This window comes from Equus caballus, chromosome 19 (genome assembly GCF_041296265.1).
Source record: "Equus caballus isolate H_3958 breed thoroughbred chromosome 19, TB-T2T, whole genome shotgun sequence".
NCBI classification, from domain to species: Eukaryota; Metazoa; Chordata; class Mammalia; order Perissodactyla; family Equidae; genus Equus; species Equus caballus.
This window is the reverse complement of record NC_091702.1, coordinates 67,922,816-67,943,766: the sequence shown is the minus strand read 5'-3', so window position 1 is coordinate 67,943,766 and position 20,951 is coordinate 67,922,816. Positions and strand designations below refer to the sequence as shown.

At 35.3% G+C, this 20,951-nt stretch overlaps 1 protein-coding gene across 11 annotated transcripts in view; it reads left to right on the top strand.

Annotated features, from left to right (window-relative positions):
• Nucleotides 1-20,951, top strand: part of EPHA6 (EPH receptor A6) — a 780,034-nt gene that overhangs the window by 132,607 nt on the left and 626,476 nt on the right. For all 11 annotated transcript variants that reach the window (XM_023623975.2, XM_023623979.2, XM_023623977.2 and 8 more), the window contains one exon: nt 16,794-17,457. In XM_023623975.2, the coding sequence (XP_023479743.1) occupies nt 16,794-17,457 (664 nt within the window). The remainder of the gene's footprint in view (nt 1-16,793; nt 17,458-20,951) is intronic.

The window sequence follows — 20,951 nt, the reverse complement described above, 5'->3', positions numbered from 1 at the left end:
AATATATCCATCCTTTCCATTCTAGAGCTTAGATCCTTTCCTCTCCATGTCTGACTTCACATAAGAGATCCAACAAGGCTGTGAATTCATCCTTCTCTGTAGTTTGGTTCCTTCTGCAGGTCAGGTCAGGTCAGGTCCTGAGCTTGATTTGCATCCCTAACTGCCTTTCAGCTGCAGGAGACTAGCATCTCTGTAAATGCTGTTATATATACATGTAAAAAATCCTTCTGTTTCACACTATGCCTTAACTTGGGTGTTGCTGAGTTGAGTATGTTGTTTTTCTTCCTCTGGTGCATTGATGGTATTTAACAGTAATCACTGTTCTTATAATAAATTACCTTTGCTACTGCGGTGAGCTCTCTTAAATCCTGGAGATACACAGACCAATGCCACCCTTCCCACTGATGATATCCTGGTCCACCACAGGGAGGAATGCTAGTAACTGAGATACTTGAGAACGTAGGGGTCATCACTGTCCCACTTACTCCCAGCTGTGGAGTCCTTTTGCCCTTTGGCCAGTGAGCAGTCCACTTGCTGGGGTTCCTGCTTCCTAGAATAGTTTTTTGTACCAGCTGTCTTGTTGCAGTTCTCTGCAAGCTGATGCTGAGACAAGAATTTGAGTGCAGCTGGTTTATTTGGGAGATGCAGGCCTCATGCGTCGGGGAGGAAATGTAATGCAGAAAAACGACGGCAGCAACAGAGGTGCTTTATTAAGCTGTGTGATACCATGGATAACTGGAGCTTAATCCCCCCAGGACATTCAGGGAAACGGTGTAAAACATGCATCTCATACACTAAATTCTGTGAGTTATTTGTTGAGGGCTTTTCTCCTAGGGATCTTAATTCCTCAGCACTTCTGACCTGGTGTGTACGAGGAGACTTCTGCAGTTTTGGGGAATAAAAACCCAGCCCTCATGCACTGAGTTGTTAGAGCATCCTGAAAGGTTGAAGGAAATGGATAGAGCACTGACAGCCTCTGCTGCAGGGAAGAAGTGAAATTAAAGTTATTTTGTCAGACCATGGAGAGCATGGAGTGCCATTCAAACAAGTATTTAAACTTGCATATCTCTTACTTTATTTATTTAATTCTACTTTGTACTCCATATTCCTCTTCTTTCACTATAGACATCTATTCCCTTGTGTTTGAGGTGAAAACCTTTAGTTCATATATGTTCTTAGAAAATGTAAATTGTCTTCTAAGTAGATTAATTTGGTTTTCATAAATGATATTGTACTATAGATCTCGTTTTCATTGTCACTATTTTTTCATCAGCCCTAAGTTTTAAGATCTTTCTTGCTGGGTGTACATTGACTGTTTCAGTACTAACTGCTGTGAATGTAGTATTTCACTCTCTTGTTCCATAACATTTTACTTAACTCTGGTGATGACCTCCAGCTTCTAGTTACCATAAATCATGCTGTGATGAACATACTTATCCACTTCCAGTTATAGACCTGCTGAATATTTCTCTCGAGTTTAGATATTTGTGAGTGTGTGTATGCATGTACATGTCCTAGGGTCCATGAAAACATAAGTGCTAGAGGAATGCCCTCTGCAATGGCTGCAAGTTTTCTCATCAACAGTGCATGAAGCTCTAACTTATCTACATCCTGCAATACTTGAGAAGTTAGAGCTTTTTCACTTTTGTCAATCTTAACGAGCCTGAAATTTTGTTCCAGGTCTGTTTCAGTTTAAGTTTCAATGAGTTTGTGAATCTTTTCATGTATTTGGTATTATCCTGTATCCTTGGGTATTTTTTTAATTGAAGTTGCTGTCTTTTTTAAATTAGTGATTTGCAAGAATTCTTTATATAGTTTAGATTTTTTCCTTTATAGGTATTAATATGGCAAAAACATATCCAAATCTTTCAACTATCAGTTTTGTCCATGGTGTTCTTTTTTGAGTAGAAATCCTTATTTTTACATAGTCAAATTCACCAAATTTTCATTTTATATTTTTTACTTAAGGTTATTGTTTAAGAAGTCTTTCCCCAAAGACATTTGTTTACATTATATGTTAACTTTATGGTTTTACCTTTCACATTTATATCAGTTGCCTTTGAGGATCAACCTTTCTATAAGGGATTTTGTAGAGATCAGTTTTATTTTTCTTCATGTAATCAGCCACATTTTCTGCTGAACAGCCCATCAGTTCCACTGTTATTTTGTATACACCCATTATTTGATGTTTGCTTCTCATGTAAACATGGCCTGTCTTTGAACTCTATATCCCATTTCCTGATCCATGCGCCTGTTACTCTGCTAATATGCAAGATTTTATTACTGTGAGATTATGGTATATTATAATATCAATAGGACAAGTCATCACTCTGGAACCTTTTCTAAAAAAATTATTTAAGTATTCTTGAAATGTTATCTTTTCTTATACACTTTAGAATAAGTTTACTGAGTTTCAAAAAAATAGGCATTTATATTAGAATTGAATTGAATTGAATTTGTAGATAAATGTGGGGAAACCGGACATCTTTACCATATTGAAGTATCCCATCAGTGTTACAGATTACAGTGTCCCATCCAAGAGCATCAGATGTGCTTCCATTTATTCAGAACGTCTTTTGAGACTCTTACAGGGAGCCACGTGGCAAAGCAGAAATGTGGTTCACAGCGTCCAGTCTTAGCACCACCAAGCAGAGAACAGAAGGATGCCTCTGAAGCTGAGAGACAATAGCTTAATAATGGCTCAGATAAGAATTAACTGTTCCTTACAAGTTTGTCTGAGTTTACATAAGTTCACTAAACTAGGGTTTGGGGCATTTATATTTCTGCTCCCAAGTTAGTTTGAGCCATGTTTTTTTGTTTTTGTTTTTTAGTGGTGACTATATTTTTATTTTATTTTACTTTATTATTTATTGTAGAAACATTGAATTATAACATTGTATAACTTTCAGGTGTACATTGTAATGTATTTTGAATTCTGTGTAGATTGCATCACGTTCAACACCCAAAGACTAATTATAATCCATCACCATGCACGTGTGCCTAATCACCCCTTTCGCCCTCCTCCCTCTCCCCTTCCCCTCTGGTAACCACCAATCCAATCTCTGTTGCTGTGTGCTTGTTTGTCATTGTTTTTATCTTCTACTTGTGAGTGAGATCATATAGTATTTGACTTTCTCCCTCTGACTTATTTCACTTAGCATAATACCTCAAGGTCCATTCATGTTGTCACAAATGTCTGGATATCATCATTTCTTATGGCTGAGTAGTATTTCATTGTGTCTATATACCACATCTTCCTTTGATGGGCACCTAGGTTGCTTCCAAGTCTTGTCTATTGTGAATAAGGCTGTAGTGAACATTAAAGGTGCATGTATCTTTATGCATTTGTGTTTTCAAGTTCTTTGGATCAATACCCAGCAGTGGAATAGCTGGATCATATGGTAGATCTGTACTTAATTTTCTGAGGAATCTCCATACTGTTTTCCATAGTGGCTGCACCAGTTTGTACTCCCACCAGGAGTGTACAAGGGTTCCCTTCTCTCCACATCCTCTCCAACACTTGTTTCCTGTCTTGTTAATTATAGCCATTCTGACTGGAGTGAGGTGATATCTCATTGTAGTTTTGATTTGCGTTTCCCTGATAGTTAATGATGTTGAACATGTTTTCATGTGCCTGTTGGCCATCCATATATCTTCTTTGGAGAAATCTCTGTTCAGATCTTTTGCCCATTTTTTAATTGGGTTGTTGGTTGTTTTGCTGTTGAGACGTATGAGTTCTTTGTATATTTTGGATACTAACCCCTTATCTGATATATGGATTGCAAACATCTACTCCCAGTTGTTAGGTTGTCGTTTCATTTTGTTGATGATTTCCTTTGCTGTGCAGAAGCTTTTTAGTTTGATGTAGTCCCATTTGTTTATTTTTTCTTTTATTTCCCTTGCCTGGTCAGACATGGTACTTGAAAATATGCTGCTAAGACCGATGGCAAAGAATGTACTGCCTATGTGTTCATCTAGAAGTTTCATGATTTAAGGTCTTACATTTAAGTCTTTAATCCATTTTGAGTTGATTTTTGTGCATGGTGTAAGGTAGTGGTCTACATTCATTCTTTTGCATGTGGCTGTCCAGTTTTCCCAGCGCCGTTTATTGAAGAGACTCTCTTTTCTCCATTGTATGCTCTTGGCTCCCTTATCAAAAAGTAGCTGCCCATATATGTGTGGGTTTATTTCTGGTGAGCCATGTTTTTTTTTTTTGTTGATGTTGCTATTACTTTTTATAGGGGAGTGATTTGTTGATTTTTTTTGTAGTAAATAATATTGTTACATTTTTATTATCAGAAGTATATGAATTTCCTAGAATTGATTGGGAAGACTTCAGTTTTCTGTGCTTAGAAACTGTGTTTTTAAGAAGAATTTTATGCTTACACATGGAATATAGATTCTATTTCTTGTATAATCATAAAATGAAAATTTAAAAATTCATAAATCATGAGGAAGAAAGTAAAATTCACTGATAATCTCTTCTTTGAGAAATAACCACTGTTATTTCAGTTTTGTAAGAGCTCTTTCCTCAGCTATGTGTGTGCTTCTATACTTTCTCTGTGAATACATGTATATATAAAATTATCTAAACACAAATGCATTATTATTATATAATATTTTATAACACATGGGTTATATAATATATAATAAATTATGTATAATTATTATATAATGTTATATAATATATGCGCATATTCTTTTTAATGGGAAATATAGTTAGCTCATTGTTTTATAATTCAATTTTCCACTTAATATATTTTGGATATTTTTCTGAGTCATTAAATGTTCTTTTCAAAATGAATTTTAATGACTGAACGACATTCTGTCATTTCACTATTCCACAGTTATTTTTTAAACCTTATTATGATAAAATTCTAGAAGTGAAATTACTGGATCAGTGCGTTAAGTATCTTCTTAGAATTCTTAAATATATTACCAAGTTTTTTGTGATTGGTATCCATCATATGCCAATGTTTTTTCTAGGAAGTCCTTTTCCTCTTAACGTTTTTGGAATATTTTGTTTTAGTTGTTAACCTTATTAACAACGTGCAGTTGTGTAACAACTGTTCTTTTGTGTGCAGATGGGTGTGTTTTAATTATTGCAAGATCCTTTGTTTTGCCAAGCACTTTGATAGATTTTTGTATTCAAGTGTGGAAACAGGAAGCAGAGTGGTGCTAAACAGTGAATAGTAAATGAAGTGAACTTGGCATGTTTGAAGAAAACCGGACAAGGAGAGTGGATCCATAGCTAGTATGTGGGGTGCAGTTGCCTTTGGTTTGTTAGAAAATCTGGGCATCTTGACCTTGAAAAGTGGATATTTAACAATTACTGTTAGATAACTGACATGAATATTTTGTCTTCTGTCATGAGCTGTTATATATTTTCTACTTAATGTTTACAGTTTTTTCTTCTCACTATGACTCATTTTTCTGGAATGTTCTAGTTTACTGTATTTCCACTTTCTCAGACGTGTATATATTCAGTGACTTTTTTCTATTAACTTGTAAACTGTTGCATTTAGTTTAAATTATTGCCCTAAATATTGACTATTTTTAATGTATGTTAGATCCATTAAGAATATGTTAGAGATGATGCTAACTTTGAATGTAAGCTTCCTGACTGTGGGAACCATATCTATGTAAATATATAGGTGGGTCTTAGCTTAATTCCACGTCCTTTTAATTTTTAGCTACTTAGGAAATGTGCACTGTTTTACTTATCAGATTTATGAATTGTAAGCTTTCATAGAAAAAATGTAATATAAGCAAACACACACACACAGACATATATATTTTCCATGTATTTCAAGTGTATATTCGTATAAAAAGTATCTAATAAATATTTGTTGATAACACCCTCATGTTCTTCTGAAACCTTCATGTTCATCTCTTAAAAATATTGAATTAATTGGAAGTATACATTATATTAACTCTAGTCATTGTCGTTTGTTACAAAGCACCTAAATATAAAAGTACCTAAGTTTATTGGTTCCATATAATATGTTTCTGAGCTAAAAGATTTATGTTCCCAACATGACCTTAAAACTCTGTGTGATGCATCATAAGGTTTTTTATTACTATGCTAACAGCGATTTTAGTTTATTATTCTGTGGAATATCATATGTAATATCCAGGGATAGTTTTTTTCCTTCAGGTTTGCAAGGTAAATGCTTGTTAAGTATTGCTGTTTAGTTAGCTTCAAATATTATCTTGCTTTTTTTTTTCCTGAGAAAGATTAATGAAACTTTTTGTAAAGCTTGTTTGAAGTAACAGAGTCAGTTTATTACACTGTCAGGCTTATTGCACAATAATGATTGTGTCACATCCTATTTAAAGGCATGCAGTTCTTTTAAACAGTCTTATAGAAAGAATATAATACATCTAAGCTATAGTCTAGGTAAGTAAGAATTTGTAAGATTAGAAATGGGCAGGGGAAAATTCCCAGCTTAGGTCAGCAGTGTAAAACTTTCTTTCTAACTACTACTAATTTGATATTCTAAAATAATTTATATGTGTGTGTGTGAGGAAGATCAGCCCTGAGCTAACATCTGTAGCCAATCCTCCTCTTTCTGTGCTTGAAAAAGACTAGCCCTGAGCTAGCATCTGTGCCTATCTTCCTCCACTTTGTATGTGGAAAGCCACCACAGCATGGCTTGATGAGCAGCGAGTAGGCCCATGCCTGGGATCCAAATTTGCAAACCCCTGGCCGCCAAATCAGAATGTGAAAACTTAACCACTATGCCACCAGGCCAGGCGCCTAAAATAATTTTTTAATAGTTGGAAATAAGTACCACAGAGTTATTTGAAAAGAATAGTGTCTGTACTTTTACAATTTTCCCACTTACATGCTGTTTAAGAATCATTAAATATAAATATGCCACACAAAATTAATTACTGTAACCTATTACAATTTTATTCAAGTCAGACATTCATTTATGGCCCATATAATTTATATCTTTAAGTCAATTAATGCAGACAAATCTCAATTTGACCTTTCTAGTGGCTGATGATCATTAGATATGCTTTCGCATGTGGCATTCTGATATCAAGCAAGTTTTGACCTACCAGGAACCATTCCCATGGAACTGTTGTCCTGGGTAGAGTTACAATTGTAATTGAATTGTGAAGGTCTAATATATTTTGAAAAGCCAAGTCAAAATAGATATCCTTGTGAAATGCTAAACAACATAAATGGGCCAGAACACAAACTAAGAAGATACGTACAGACTCCTCTTATCTTGAAAGGATCTCTCCACACTTATTTCACACACTGCATGTCTGTAATAAGAATGCAGTCTTCTCCAGATTCCTGCATGAAGATGGTGCTTCTGCCCATGTCGACACTCCACCAAACCCCTGTTAACAAACCCAGTAGGTATCGCACTGTCTTTATTTTACTGGACCTTTCGGCAGCATTGGATATGCTCAAATATTTCCTCCTTCATTAATCATTTTCTTCTAGTGATCTGTACAGAACGTCACAGTTTGGGGGTTTCTTCTCCCAGTTTGCATCAACATGTACAGTTTAAATATTCATTTATTTCATACTTTGTGTTTGCAAGAATTATGATTTATAATTTAATATACTTAAATATTATACCTTTTAGTTAAAATAGAAAGCTAATCAGAGGCAGAGCTGTAGACTTTATTAGTAATTAGAGCAAAGATAGATTATCTGACTGGATCAGTAATTAGTCCTCTATTGAAGGAAACCTTTCAGGTAGCTTGGGTAATATACCACCTCCTCAGTCCACTCTCTCTCCTGATGCAGGCACGTATTTTTGATACCATTTTCCTCTCCTTCTCCTCCCTCCATCTTGAAAACACGCACACACATGGATGCTGTGCACCTCTCACTTCTAAACCTGAGTCTTCATATTAACTTAAAATCTTGCACGCTGGCATAATACTGCTGAGTCATCTCATGTTAAGTCCCCTGATATTTCTCTTTTTAGCTAAGTTTGTGAGATTATATGCTTTCTATATTTGTGAAGTCCTGTGGAAACTAGGATGGTATTCATGTATTGTTGAACATAAGACAAATAATTAAGATGAATATTTACCATATCTGTATTGTAAAACTCCTATTTAAAGATGATATTTGCAGCATCCTATTCTTTGGTTAAGTGAAAATCTGAACTTTTTATGCTAGTTAAGGCTTTCAGACGTTCAGAAGATGGATTCTATTTAAGAATTTTTAATCTTCATGAATATGTAACTTTTTTATAGGAAGAATCATTCCTTCTTAATGAAAATTATCCTTCTTGCTATAATATTTTGATCCTGTTAATAGGACAAATGCACCAAAAGTCATAAATTTGTCTATAAAACTTACTTAGTCTCAGCAGTTGTCTTCCACACATGCCAGTGAGTTCATACTTGTTTTTATTAAATATCTTTGTAGTGCTAATAAAAAAGTTTTATGTTTGCCCAGAGTGAAATGGAAATGTATCTGTACATGATGCATTTTGCTGCTTGTTTTATTCTCTGAAACTAGTTATCATTTAAATGCAGAGCCTTCACTTTTCTGCTGCAAAAACAGATTTATGTTATTAACTATATGCCTAGCAGCAGAATTCGGGGCACTAATTTTCTAAGTTTATGGCAGTATATTGACTCAAAGTGAATATTTAAGTGATTCTGAGGAAAATATCACATTAGAATAAGAAGGTCCCCTTAACAAGCTTTTCTTTGGTAGAGAATATTAGATGCTTAGGATTTAAAAATTAAGCCACTACAGCGATGCATAATGAGATGCCCGTGTGCATTCAACAACTTTCATTTATTTGAATTTTGCAAGGTAAGAGGTAGAATGTTTGGAATACATCAGATATGTGCCATTTTACCAAAGGAAGGCCTCTCTTCATTCTTAGCTATTCTGTTTTATCATTCTTAGAATGCAGTTGAAGATTTTCTCCCCTAGCCTTACTCCCTTCTCATTTAAAGTTAGTTTAATCTTCAGGGATGATTAGTTACAGCCACATACTATAAAACACCTGGTAACAAATTAAACACGGAGCCTAACTATGAATTACAGATTTATCATGAGTTTGTTGTTTCTTTGTTTTATTTTAATCTATCTTTAGATTATCTTGAACTTTTAGGAAAAATTTGAAATATAATAGGCTATCTCATTTCTTTGTTAATCAACCATCTACCACTGTAATGCTGCCTAATGTAAAAGGGCATTTGGTCCTCTGGATTCTATATCTCCAAAATGATCTTTTGTTATATTCTATTTCCTTTATATATCGCTTCTTTACATATTTATCATAACCCTATTTCAAATAAATAAATCAAGAAAAAATATTTTTCCACCGCATATTTATCTCCCTCTCAGTTTATAGCTGGGATCTGTTACAAATGGAGGCGGAAATAAATTTAAGTCTTACTAATTTTAATATTAGAGTGTCTAGTAGTATTGCATGTGACTTTTTAAAAGGGAGGCAGAGGAAAGGGAAGAGAAGAAAGTGATTCCACACACACAGACCAAAGTACTTACTCATTTAGGAAGCACAGGTAGGGGTGAAAACCAAAGTAGTGTTCTATAGCTGGCTCATTCTTTAGTGTGCTTCCTTCGCTAGCCCCTCCTAGCAGCATATTTACTGGTTTTCTCTGATTTTTCTGTTGTTCCTGGAGTCAGACCACCCCTGCAGCTGTTTCTGGTCCTGAGGTGTTGGGGTGTGGCATTTTCCCTCCCGTCTCTGTTTGGAGATGCAGAGGTGAGCATGCTGGTCTAAGGGTAGTTCTCTTTTCTTGAGCTACAAGTTTTCTTGAGCCAGAGCTTTTGAGGAAGCTGTCAGGACTTACCCCCGACATTTGAAATTATAATTAGCTTTTCCACAGCGTTTTCTATGCTGAGAAATAGATACCTGTTTTATTTTAAAACTTCTAAGTTTATTTTTTCAATAAACATTTATATTCCTGTTGAATTCTAAAGATTTTCAGAGGAAAACATATGCATTTGAGAGATTTAGGTTAGAACTTTGGATGTTTGGGTCAATTTACCAGCAAACTATCTGAATATTCCTGCCTGGAAAGGTGATTTGATTGCCTTATTTTGTTCTCTGAGAAAAGAAAGCAGTCTGATTCCATAATGCCTGCCAGTTGCTTTAGGAATTAATTTCCTTGTTCCAGCTTTCAATGCCCAACAGGAATCTAGCTTTTTGGCCTAGTTTATTTAGCTTGCTGTGAAAACAAAAATTCATTGTGTGTGGGCGGGGATGGGCTTTTAGAGAACCCTTAGGCGTAAATGGAATGAGTACTGTTCATAGCTCTTCACACTTCCTATCACTTCTAACAAACATTCACTTTAAATGATCTGCCCAAGAGATCCAGCAGTGGAGAAATATTCCTAGGAGCTGTAAAGCACTAGCTGTATGCACAAACTTTTAACTTTAGTCCTGTACCAAGTGTTTTCTAGTGGGTGAAAATTTCTGCCCCTGTTTAAAATAAGCACACATGTAATGTTCTCCAGTGTGAAATATTTAGATGTCATACACCTGATAACTATAGAAATCGCATGATGAAATAATCAAACCTGTCATTACTTCTGCTATTAAGTTAGTCAATTCTGTCAGCTACTTGCTTTTATACAATAGGAACATAACCCAAAATATTCCAACTCCTCCATCTCATGTTGTTTAATTTTTTATATTTTCTTATAAGATTTGAAGCACCAATAATATGTAAAACAATTCACCAATATATAATGTACAGCAGAGCTCTGTAAAGCAAAACTCAAGTCATACATGTATTAAAGGATAAAATGAGGCATATTAAAATTTCTAAGTTTATTTGAGCAAACATTGATTTGAATCAGGCAGCATCAGACCAAAAGTGGTTAGGGTCACCTCACCAACACAAGCCCAGGGAAAGGCTTTTATGGATCAGACGTGGAAGCGAAGCGAGGAACTATTTGAGTGGCTACAGCTTAAGCAGGTGCTTTATTTGGAAACACCTAGTTGGCTGTTTGTGATTGGTTGTCCTTAGGTTTTGCTTTCCTAACCTTGGGGCATTTACAGAATTTACTATAGCTTAGGTTTCCTTTGCTTTTGTAGGCCACCACGGCATTGGAGCCACATCAGTCTAATGGCCTGTTTGTTTAATTACTTTAATACATGCTTCTGAAGAACAGAGTATCTTGCAAACTGTATCTGCTTGTATGGCCCAGATGAGTAGAACAGAGAGCTGCTTCTGTCTGTCGTCATTTCATGAGTCCTTTTCTTTGGGTCAGGGAGTGGAGAGATAAATTACTTGTGATAAAGAGAAAAACTTTGTCACTTGGAGTGTCTTGCTTAGTGAAGCTTTTGGTTAAGAAGAATTGGTTGTCCTCCACAGACTTGCCAGGAAGAATGTCTAATGACACATTTGTTCTAAGAATGTAAATGTTGGGTATGGTATGGTAAAGCCAGTGTGGCCACAGGAGGACCAAGAACTAGACTTGGAAAAAGGAAGTTTATTGTACTCACAGGTCCCAGAGAGGGGGTCACCACATGCCATGTAGGGCCACAGAGGAAGCGATGGGTTTTGGTCAAGTGACAGAAGATAGGAGTGAGGGGAAAGCCTGAGCCAGAGCCCTTATTGGGGTTTCTGTGGCAAAGGAAAGGCAGGCAGAGTGCACAGTTTAGGATTGGCTAGTTTGAATAATTCCTGCAGGCTAAAGAGGTGGTTTCTAGTTGCCTGATACCTGACTCTGGATGATTTAGGGCAGGGGAAATATTGGATTGGCTAGGTGTGTGAGAGGTACGTAAGGAAGTGGTTGGGGCTACAGACTCAGGTTTGGTTGATTTGCATTTGATAGACATGCTCTAGGCCCAGAGCCCTTTGCTATCTCTTAAGAACTGGCTAGCCCTGGGAAGGGCAGTCTCTCCCAGGCCAGGAAGTCCACCAGCAAAACATCATAAGATACAGAAAATAAAGTTAGAAGGCCTGCTTCCAGTCCTTGTTCCATGCAACACTGGGCATTTACGTTAATTCCTAGATATTAGAGTCCTTGTCAGTAATGTGAAAATGAAAATATCTGTCTTGCTTTATTGGATTGATGAGGAACAAATGAGTTAACATTTGTGAAGATGCTTTGACAAGGATAAATTCAGTATAGAAATAGTTGACTTAAGGAGTCCTTATATCCAAGGTACTTCTGAAGTTTGTGAAAGAAAGAACTCTTTGGTATATAACTGATTCTTGCTTAAGCAAAACCTCTCAGTGAGCAGGATACCCCAAGTTACAAGACTTTTCCATTCATCCTTTTGTAATTCATCTATCCACTCCTTGATCCAAAGAGAGGGCTTATAAAATGACCATGAGGCAGAAGAAGCTCTCTGTTCTACTCATTCAGCCCATACGAGCAGATATAGTTTGTAAGATATTCTACTCTGCAGAAGTATGTATGATTTCATTTTTACTTTACTGAGCTCTTTTCTATATTATATATTGGTAAATTGTTTTATATATTGATATTTTATTTTAAGTCCTACATAAAAAAATATTTTAGAAAAACATGAAATTGAGGAGTCTTGAGTATTTTGGGTTCAGTGCCTATTGTGCAAAAGAAAGCAGCTGACAGAGTTGAGCAACTTAGCAGAATTAATGACAGGTTTAATACATATTTTCATCCTGTAATTTCTACAGTTACCAGGTTTATGTACATATACATGGTTCACAGCTGGAGAATGGGTTATGTGTTTGTTTTAAATAGAGGCAAAAACTTTTACCCACTGAATACACGTGCAACAGGACTAAAGTTGTCAAAAAGTATATGAATATATAATAGTGTTATACATTAATTTCTATTCTCTCTTCTCCCTCTACCTTATTGAATCTTACAGTTCTTTAAGGTTCGAGTCAAGTCCCTCCTTCTTGACCAAACCTCCCAAACCACCCCAGTTCATGAGTGTTGCTATCGTTTGAACACTTAGCATATTTATTAAATATACTGTTTGTTTCTTGCACTCAAATCTATGCTATCAGTTGTGTTTTCATAATTTATTACCTTAAACATAAAAAGTCTAGTAAGAGCTAGCCTTTTCTTCTTTCTTCATTGCCCTTTTGAAACTTAACACATACTATAAATTCGCTAAGTATTGTTGATTGCTTATTAACACATATTCTATAAGATTCACAGACTACTTTATAAGGTGAAAGATTTTTGAATTAAATGTTTACACTGATTGCCTAATAATGAAGTAGAACACAGAGGTTTTTAGAATATTATATTTAACTCTCTTTGATATTAAAGAGTAATTACAATATCTTATATTCCAAATTGGATTTTTTTAATCATTTTTTTATCATTACCATCTTTCGACTTGGGAAGGGAAGACCCTGCTCTGTTCCTTGATTTTCAGATGGTCTTGCCCATTCCCTTCTCTGGCTGTACCCCTCTTTGTAAAGCTATGATCTTGAAGGATAAGGAGATATGCCACTTAGATAGGATAAGGAGATATGCCATGCTTTCCTTCTGTACCATACTGTAGCTAAGACCCCAGAATTCTTTGCTCAAATAGCTTCAAGTATTCTTTCAAGAACTTAACGCCTTCTTGTTGGGGCCCATCCTCCACTGGGTGTACTGTGCCACTCGTATGCTCAACCTAGGTTGAATGGAGGGCCAAAGTTGGCAGCTTTTTCCAGCAGGAGAGGGGCACAGATTGGACATGAGGGCTGGGATGCTTATATATGTGCATATGTGAGGCACTTCATATAATGGGGTAGCACTTGACACTGGGAAGGGAATAGAAGTGAGATTGACTAAAGTTAACAGCTGGCTTTCTGTGGACTATACATGCTGGCATGGAATACAGAGGAGTCCAAGTATTTTAAATTTGAACCTGGTCTTCCATGTTGTTACGGAGGTATCTTTGCAAAGTAGGCAAATAAAACATACTTCTTGTTTGATGTTATTTAAAGAATGATTTATCATTTTCAGTATTTAGACATATGGTATGTGAGCTCTCACACTCCCAATCTTACCTCAGGCCCATGATGTGTAAAGGCCTTATTTATTTTAATACTTGAAAATTATAACTAAAAGGTTATGTAACTACATGAATACAAATATAACTATATGTAGATGAAATATTTCCAAAGGATACATTATGCCTAAAATATGATACCATTTTACATCTAGTGATGTTAATATTTTTTAGTAAATTTCATAGGCTTTTAGATCTTATACCAATCTTGAGTTTATATTCATGTTTTAGTTAATCAGATTCAAATTTAAAAATCTAATTTAAATGGCTTTCAGTATTCTTGGATAAGATGAAATTTAGTAGTCGATCTTTTTTGACTATTTTGGTACCTGAATCTAATTTTGGTTCCTAGAGAGAGAAAAAACACTTTTGTTCATCAAATTTAACACAGAAAATGATGCACCATTCTGTTAAGCCTCCTTATGCAATGTCTTTGAGAAGAACCACATTTCTCATTATCTGCACATATTTTGTCATTTCCGTATCCCTTGGTTCAGATCATTCCTGATTCAGTGACTGCATATTATATTCTTCGCATTCCTGACCTTTGTTTCCATCTAAATATTTTTTCCCTCAAACTCAACATATTTTTAAATAGATATATAATGATTTTAGAGTTTTTTTGTCACAAGTGGCAAATTTTCACATTTTAAATTAATCTCATATTTTATGTTATGAGATTTGATTGGTTGAGGGGTATGGCTAATACTTTTAATTTGAACAGATATAATCTGAAGGTGCTAAAATGTAATTATTCAAACAGTTTATTGAGAGTATAGCTGTATACTCCTATATGAGAGAGTAGAAGATGCAGGGTAGACAATAATAATTATGTGTATTCTCTGAGAAACAAAAGCAATTCTGTTTAGAAATTTATCTGAAATAAGAGTAATCACTGGATTGAGTACCTTAGAGACTCTCCAATGGATAAAAAGCTAGAATTTGGGGCACTGATTTTTACGGTTCTCAGATTTTATTATTTGCATCTTATTTCTGTAGTTATGTTCAGAATGGTTAGTTTGCCATTTAAATGAGCTATGACATTGCTGATTTGCCTTTAAGTGTAGGAGTCAGAAGACTCATGATGCACTAGGATAAAAAGCATTTAGATGAGTAGTTTCATGTGTCCCCATGAGATTATTGGATCACCCCTGATAAACAGTGGGTGTGTTTTGCAAAATTATACCCACAGTTCTAAAGGAACTCATTGTTTCTTCTGGAAAATACCCTCTGAATTTCAAGTAAGTAACTTACAAATGAAATTTTTAGATACAGATTGTTTTTAAGTTTGCTTGAGGGATAATATAAATTCTTTATTTGTGGAAATTTACAGTAGATAATTGAAAGTACTTAGTGTCATAACAGTCCTGTAGGCTGAAGAAAGTAGCCATTCTATTAGAGGCTATGCTAATTGAAATTCAGCCAGCCTTGATTAAGTGACTCTCTACAGCCAATTAAGATGAGAAACTGCAAACAGGATGCATTAAATAATCTTGTTATAAATCGCTGAAGTATACTATCAAGAAATAGAACACTTATTCACTATACAAAACAGTTTATCGTTTCCAGTATATTTTAATAGAATGAGAAACTATGATGACTAGCTGTTTTCCCAAAAAGGCTATAAAGTTACCAGAATGTTTTTTGTTTATTGAAAATAATTATAACTATAACTACACAAATCAAATACAATTACAGTCTAAATTTATAATATAGAATTATGCAATATTAGATGTATAAACACTGATAATGTCAATTAATTTCAAAGCACTCAAAGATTTTAATTAAATTTTTTTAAAAGGATAAATAAGGCTTTTCTGTTCAAATAAGTGGCAGAATGTTTGTAATGTAAACAAGCAGGAGTGAAGATAATGCAAGGATCTAGCTCAGAGTAAAAGCCTGAGTGCTTAAAATGCTTGTAAAGGCTATTTTTTGCCCCTTCTCTGCTCTCTGTCCAGTGTCCACGCATGCTGTTCCTAAAATACACCTGTACGTTCCTGCCTCAGGGTATTTGTATTTACTGTTCCTCTTGACGAGGTTCACTCTCTCACCTCCGTGACATGGTTGAAGTGTCACTGCTTCAGTAAGGCGTTATCTGGCCACTGTATTTAAAATCGTAATGCTCTTCTACATCCCCCTACCTTATTTTTTCCCAGTGTAGTTACTACCATATTATTCAATTTACTAATTTATGATTTTTGTGTCTCCCCTCACTCTAAGTAAGCTCCAAAAAGACAGGGTTCAGCTAGTTCACTGCTATATTCCCTGTGTCCTAAATAGTGGCTGATAAACATTTCTTAAATAAACCTAAGGCATTTATCTATGTCTGTTTTCTATCAAAATAGACATGAATATTTAATAATTGAATATGAGGACAGATAGGTAACCAGAGTACATTTGTCATCCATCTCATTATTTGATCAGATAATGGATATATTTTCTGTTCTTATAGTGTACCAGGAAGTATTTGAGGTGCTTTACATATATTAACTAATTTATGCCTCCAACAGCCCTGTGACACAGGGGCTATTATCCACTCCATTTTACAGTTGAGGAAACTATAGGTTAAATTAAGTAGCCCTAGCTCATGCAGCTAATGTGTAGGAAGGTAACATTCATATCAGGACAGCTGGTATGTCCAGAACCCATACTCTTAACCAAAGGCTCGTGATTAAAATCCTCCTGTATTGTTGCTTTGTGTAGTTTCATTTTTATCCTTTTTATTCCTTTTTCTTTTGCTAAAATGGAAAATTTTGGAAGTTATATCTCTTTAACCACTGTGGTTTTATAATCATTTAATTTCTTTTCTTTTTACAGTGGGATGCCATCACTGAAATGGATGAACACAACAGGCCCATTCACACATACCAGGTATGCAATGTGATGGAGCCAAACCAAAACAACTGGCTTCGTACAAACTGGATCTCCCGTGATGCAGCTCAGAAAATTTATGTGGAAATGAAGTTCACCCTGAGGGACTGTAACAGCATCCCATGGGTCTTGGGGACTTGCAAAGAAACATTTAATCTGTATTATGTGGAATCAGATGAGTCCCATGGAATTAAATTTAAGCCAAGCCAGTATACAAAGATCGACACAATTGCTGCTGATGAAAGTTTTACCCAGATGGATTTGGGTGATCGCATTCTCAAACTGAACACGGAAATTCGCGAGGTGGGGCCTATAGAAAGAAAAGGATTTTATCTGGCTTTTCAAGACATTGGGGCATGCATTGCCCTGGTCTCCGTACGTGTTTTCTACAAAAAGTGCCCCTTCACTGTTCGTAACTTAGCCATGTTTCCAGACACCATCCCGAGGGTTGATTCTTCCTCTTTGGTTGAAGTAAGGGGCTCTTGTGTGAAGAGTGCAGAAGAGCGTGACACTCCGAAACTGTATTGTGGAGCTGATGGCGATTGGCTGGTTCCTCTTGGAAGGTGTATCTGCAGTACAGGATATGAAGAAATTGAGGGTTCTTGCCAAGGTAAGAAACAAACATTCAAATAATATATCATGCATTTAAATGATGATTTTTAAAGGGAAATTTGTTGTATGTTTATTTTCAAATAATAAATTTTCAAATGCTATTTATTACTCGCAAAATTAATGGTGGGGGAAATGCACTCATATTAACTCTAAGATAATTTTGGATTTTTTTCCTCCTGGGATGGTGTATGAAAATGTAAAATAAATTATACACCGTAACAAGTGCTTCTCCATATTGCCTTCAGTAAAGTAGTTAAGTCGTATAAATTGCTGTTTTCATCTAATTTTTATAACGGAAAGCAGCATCAGTAGCAGCAACCAAGAGCAAAAGAGATTCAGAGTGGGCTTTTTCCTGACTCTCATGTTTTGGTGGTTTATAGAGAATGTGACATTTAAAGACAGTTTGAAAATAATTCTTTCTTTGATGTTGAATTGTAATAATTGAATAGTACCCAGATAAGCTGAAATTATATTTAAATAAGTGAGGAATTCTTATATATGCATATGAATCGTGTATTGGCAAAAACATATAGGATAGTTTATACAGGTATTATGTGTTTGGTGATTGAATACTGACCATATCAGAGATTAATTTATCCTTTGCTAAAAGGACGGAGAATAAATGAGAAAAAACATACTTTTATGCATATAAGGGTCATGAGTAATAAATGAATTTTTAAAGGTTTTATCTACTTATAAAACACTTGGGTTCTTGAATGTTGAGAAATTCAGGAAAACCTCCAATGATGAATATGTTTGATCAGTGGAAAATATTAATCTTTGCATGAAAAGTCTGTGGTATATTTTTATAAAACATAAACTAGCTTTCTTTCATTTAATTATTAAAATATGTTTCATTGAAGTTTGTCACTATACATTGAATTGAAAATTTTAATTCATTTATAACAAGGATTTAGAATGAAACAAAAATAAGTCATAAATGATGCTTTGAGGGGGCTCTATAAAATAGTTTACATTGGAAAATGCACTATTGAAAATTTCATGCATATGAATAATTATTCAATAAGATTAAGAAGGCAATAATAGCTGACAATAAAACATATTACATATACTAACCATGTAGTTTTATCACATTTTAAATTAGTATGAAGATGGGCATTAATTGGTAAATTAAAGTTTTAAAAATGTTTAAAGAATAATTATCTAAGAATTTATGTGATTAGCTATTAGTAAATATTGTATTTTTTATTGCATTGACCACAGAATTAGAGGCAGTGACAATCATTGATGGCTAGATGTAGATTTTTTTTACTTAATATGTTTACTCCGTAAATTTCATTCTTATTTGTATGCCTTAAAATCTTTCAGTTGTTGGGCAAAGATGATTTTGGACAACTGGTAATTTTATCAACTTATCTGGAGGTACTGCTAGATTCATCTGTTTTTGTGGCTTGTTGTCTTTATTATAATTTATTTGATGGCAGAAGCATGAGAGAGTGGGTACAGTACAAATATTCATCACTTTCTTATAGTGGGTGAAAGAAATTGGAAGAATTAAGCTTGAATTCTAAATCCCTGGCTTACTAACTTTGAAATCACAGTTCCCTCATCCATAAATAAAGTAGTGGTTATTATCAACTAATGGTGAAGTATATGGAAAACTATTAAAAACAAGCATATATGCCTGGTTCAAATTGAATACAATAAATTACTGTTTACAAACACAAGGAAAGTCAGAGTGGATGTAGAGACCTCATTTTTAGAGAAGAGGTATCTTACACTACCAGCAGTCTCCATTTTAAAGCATTTATTTGTATGTGCTTGATGCTTCATATTACCTCTTTCTATGCCCTCTGAGTCATCCTCTTTATTTAGAAGGATATCCCATATGCCAGCTGCCAGTGTGAGCATCTGGGAAACATTCTTGTTTGACCAGCATGTTCTGAAGTACTTTTTCTGTCTTCCGAGTTATCACGGACGCCGTTCTCACCAGTTGTCCCATTGTGTAACCTGGGCTGGCCTCTTATTGCCTCCACCAGCAGCTGCCTTGTGGCTCTGCAGACCTCTACAGTGAGTTCAGTGCCGGAGCAAATGCTGTGGGTGTGCCTCTTTGCTATAGCAGCAGCCCTTGTCTTATGCAAATTATTTGCTTACACTCTGCAGACCTGGACCAGGCTCAGCAGAGAGGTTCTTCCGCTGGTCCTTTCTGGGCTCACTCATGCGCTGCGTCATTTGGCGGTTTAACAGGTGGGACATGTAAGATGGCTTCACTCATATGTGTGATGCTGCTGCTGGGACTTTTGAGGCTGACTGTGTAAATCCTGATGGCAATTTAGATGTGTTTCGTTTTAGGAAATTATTCTGGTTTTTTCTTTCTTTCTGTTATATCCATTAAAAGTAGTTATTCACTGTATATTCAAGTGACTTCACAATTTGGTCTATTCTGGCCTATTCTGTTCTAACTTTTGCAAATTCTGTCCCCCATTCTGTTTTTTTTACTTTTGAACAATCCATTTACTTTTCATATCTCTTGCTGTTTTTCATATTTTATCTAGCTGCTTGGTGTCCCTTTCTTCTGTCTTTTTCTGTGATGGAATTTGATTCATCTTTCAAGGACTAGCACAAATGTCATATATCTGGGTGGTCACAAAGTTAATCCCTCTATCCTCTGTGCTGTAATTTGTATTAATCATTTACTTACGTGTCTGTTTCACCAGGGCTGTCAGATAAAAAAGCTTTATTTAAAAAATCATCTGTGTAATGAAGAGTAAGAAATTTGATGTGAGTGATCATCAGGCACTAGCACTGGTCTCTACTGAGTAAACGTAGAAGTTGTCGGTATACCTAGGGAGTGCTCTGTTTCTTCTTGTTTCTGTGAAATAGAATTTTCTTCAGGAAGGTTGCAGTATTTTAGATCTGGAAATACTTGGAAAATGCTTTTATTCATTTTATGAATCAGGATGCTAAGTTATGGAGAACAGAATTTATTACCTGGGGCCACTCAATAACTAATACTAGACTGAGAACTAAAGCCGAGATATTTCTCAGTCTGGTCCTGGTGTGTTTCACTCCCTCCTCCCCTGTCTTACTTCCTCCCTTTCCTTTCCTTTCTCTTTCCTTTCCTCACTCCAGGCATCCAAGTCCTAACCTGGATAGTTATTTCTTGCCTGCCAGATAGAGTGCAGAGAAGCGCAAGTGCCTCCTCATTAACTAGGCCCTTTTTGCCCTGTGTTTATTTTCTGAAGTCTGATATGGGCACTATTAGAACAGTAGCTATTCTTCCTTTCTGAAATTCAGGCTACCGAGAATGATAGAAAAATAGATAGATTTATCTGGAACTTTGCTGTCAGAGATGATAAATAGAAAAAATTCCAACGAGGCTTTAGGGATTTTCATAATTTACATGAAAGGGTTTGAAAACTCTTGGTCTGCTGTATAACAAAAACACAGCAAGCTACTTTAGAATAAATCTGTATCTATCCATGCTATGAATATCTAATGAGTGATGTATATTTATTTGTATCTGAGTAA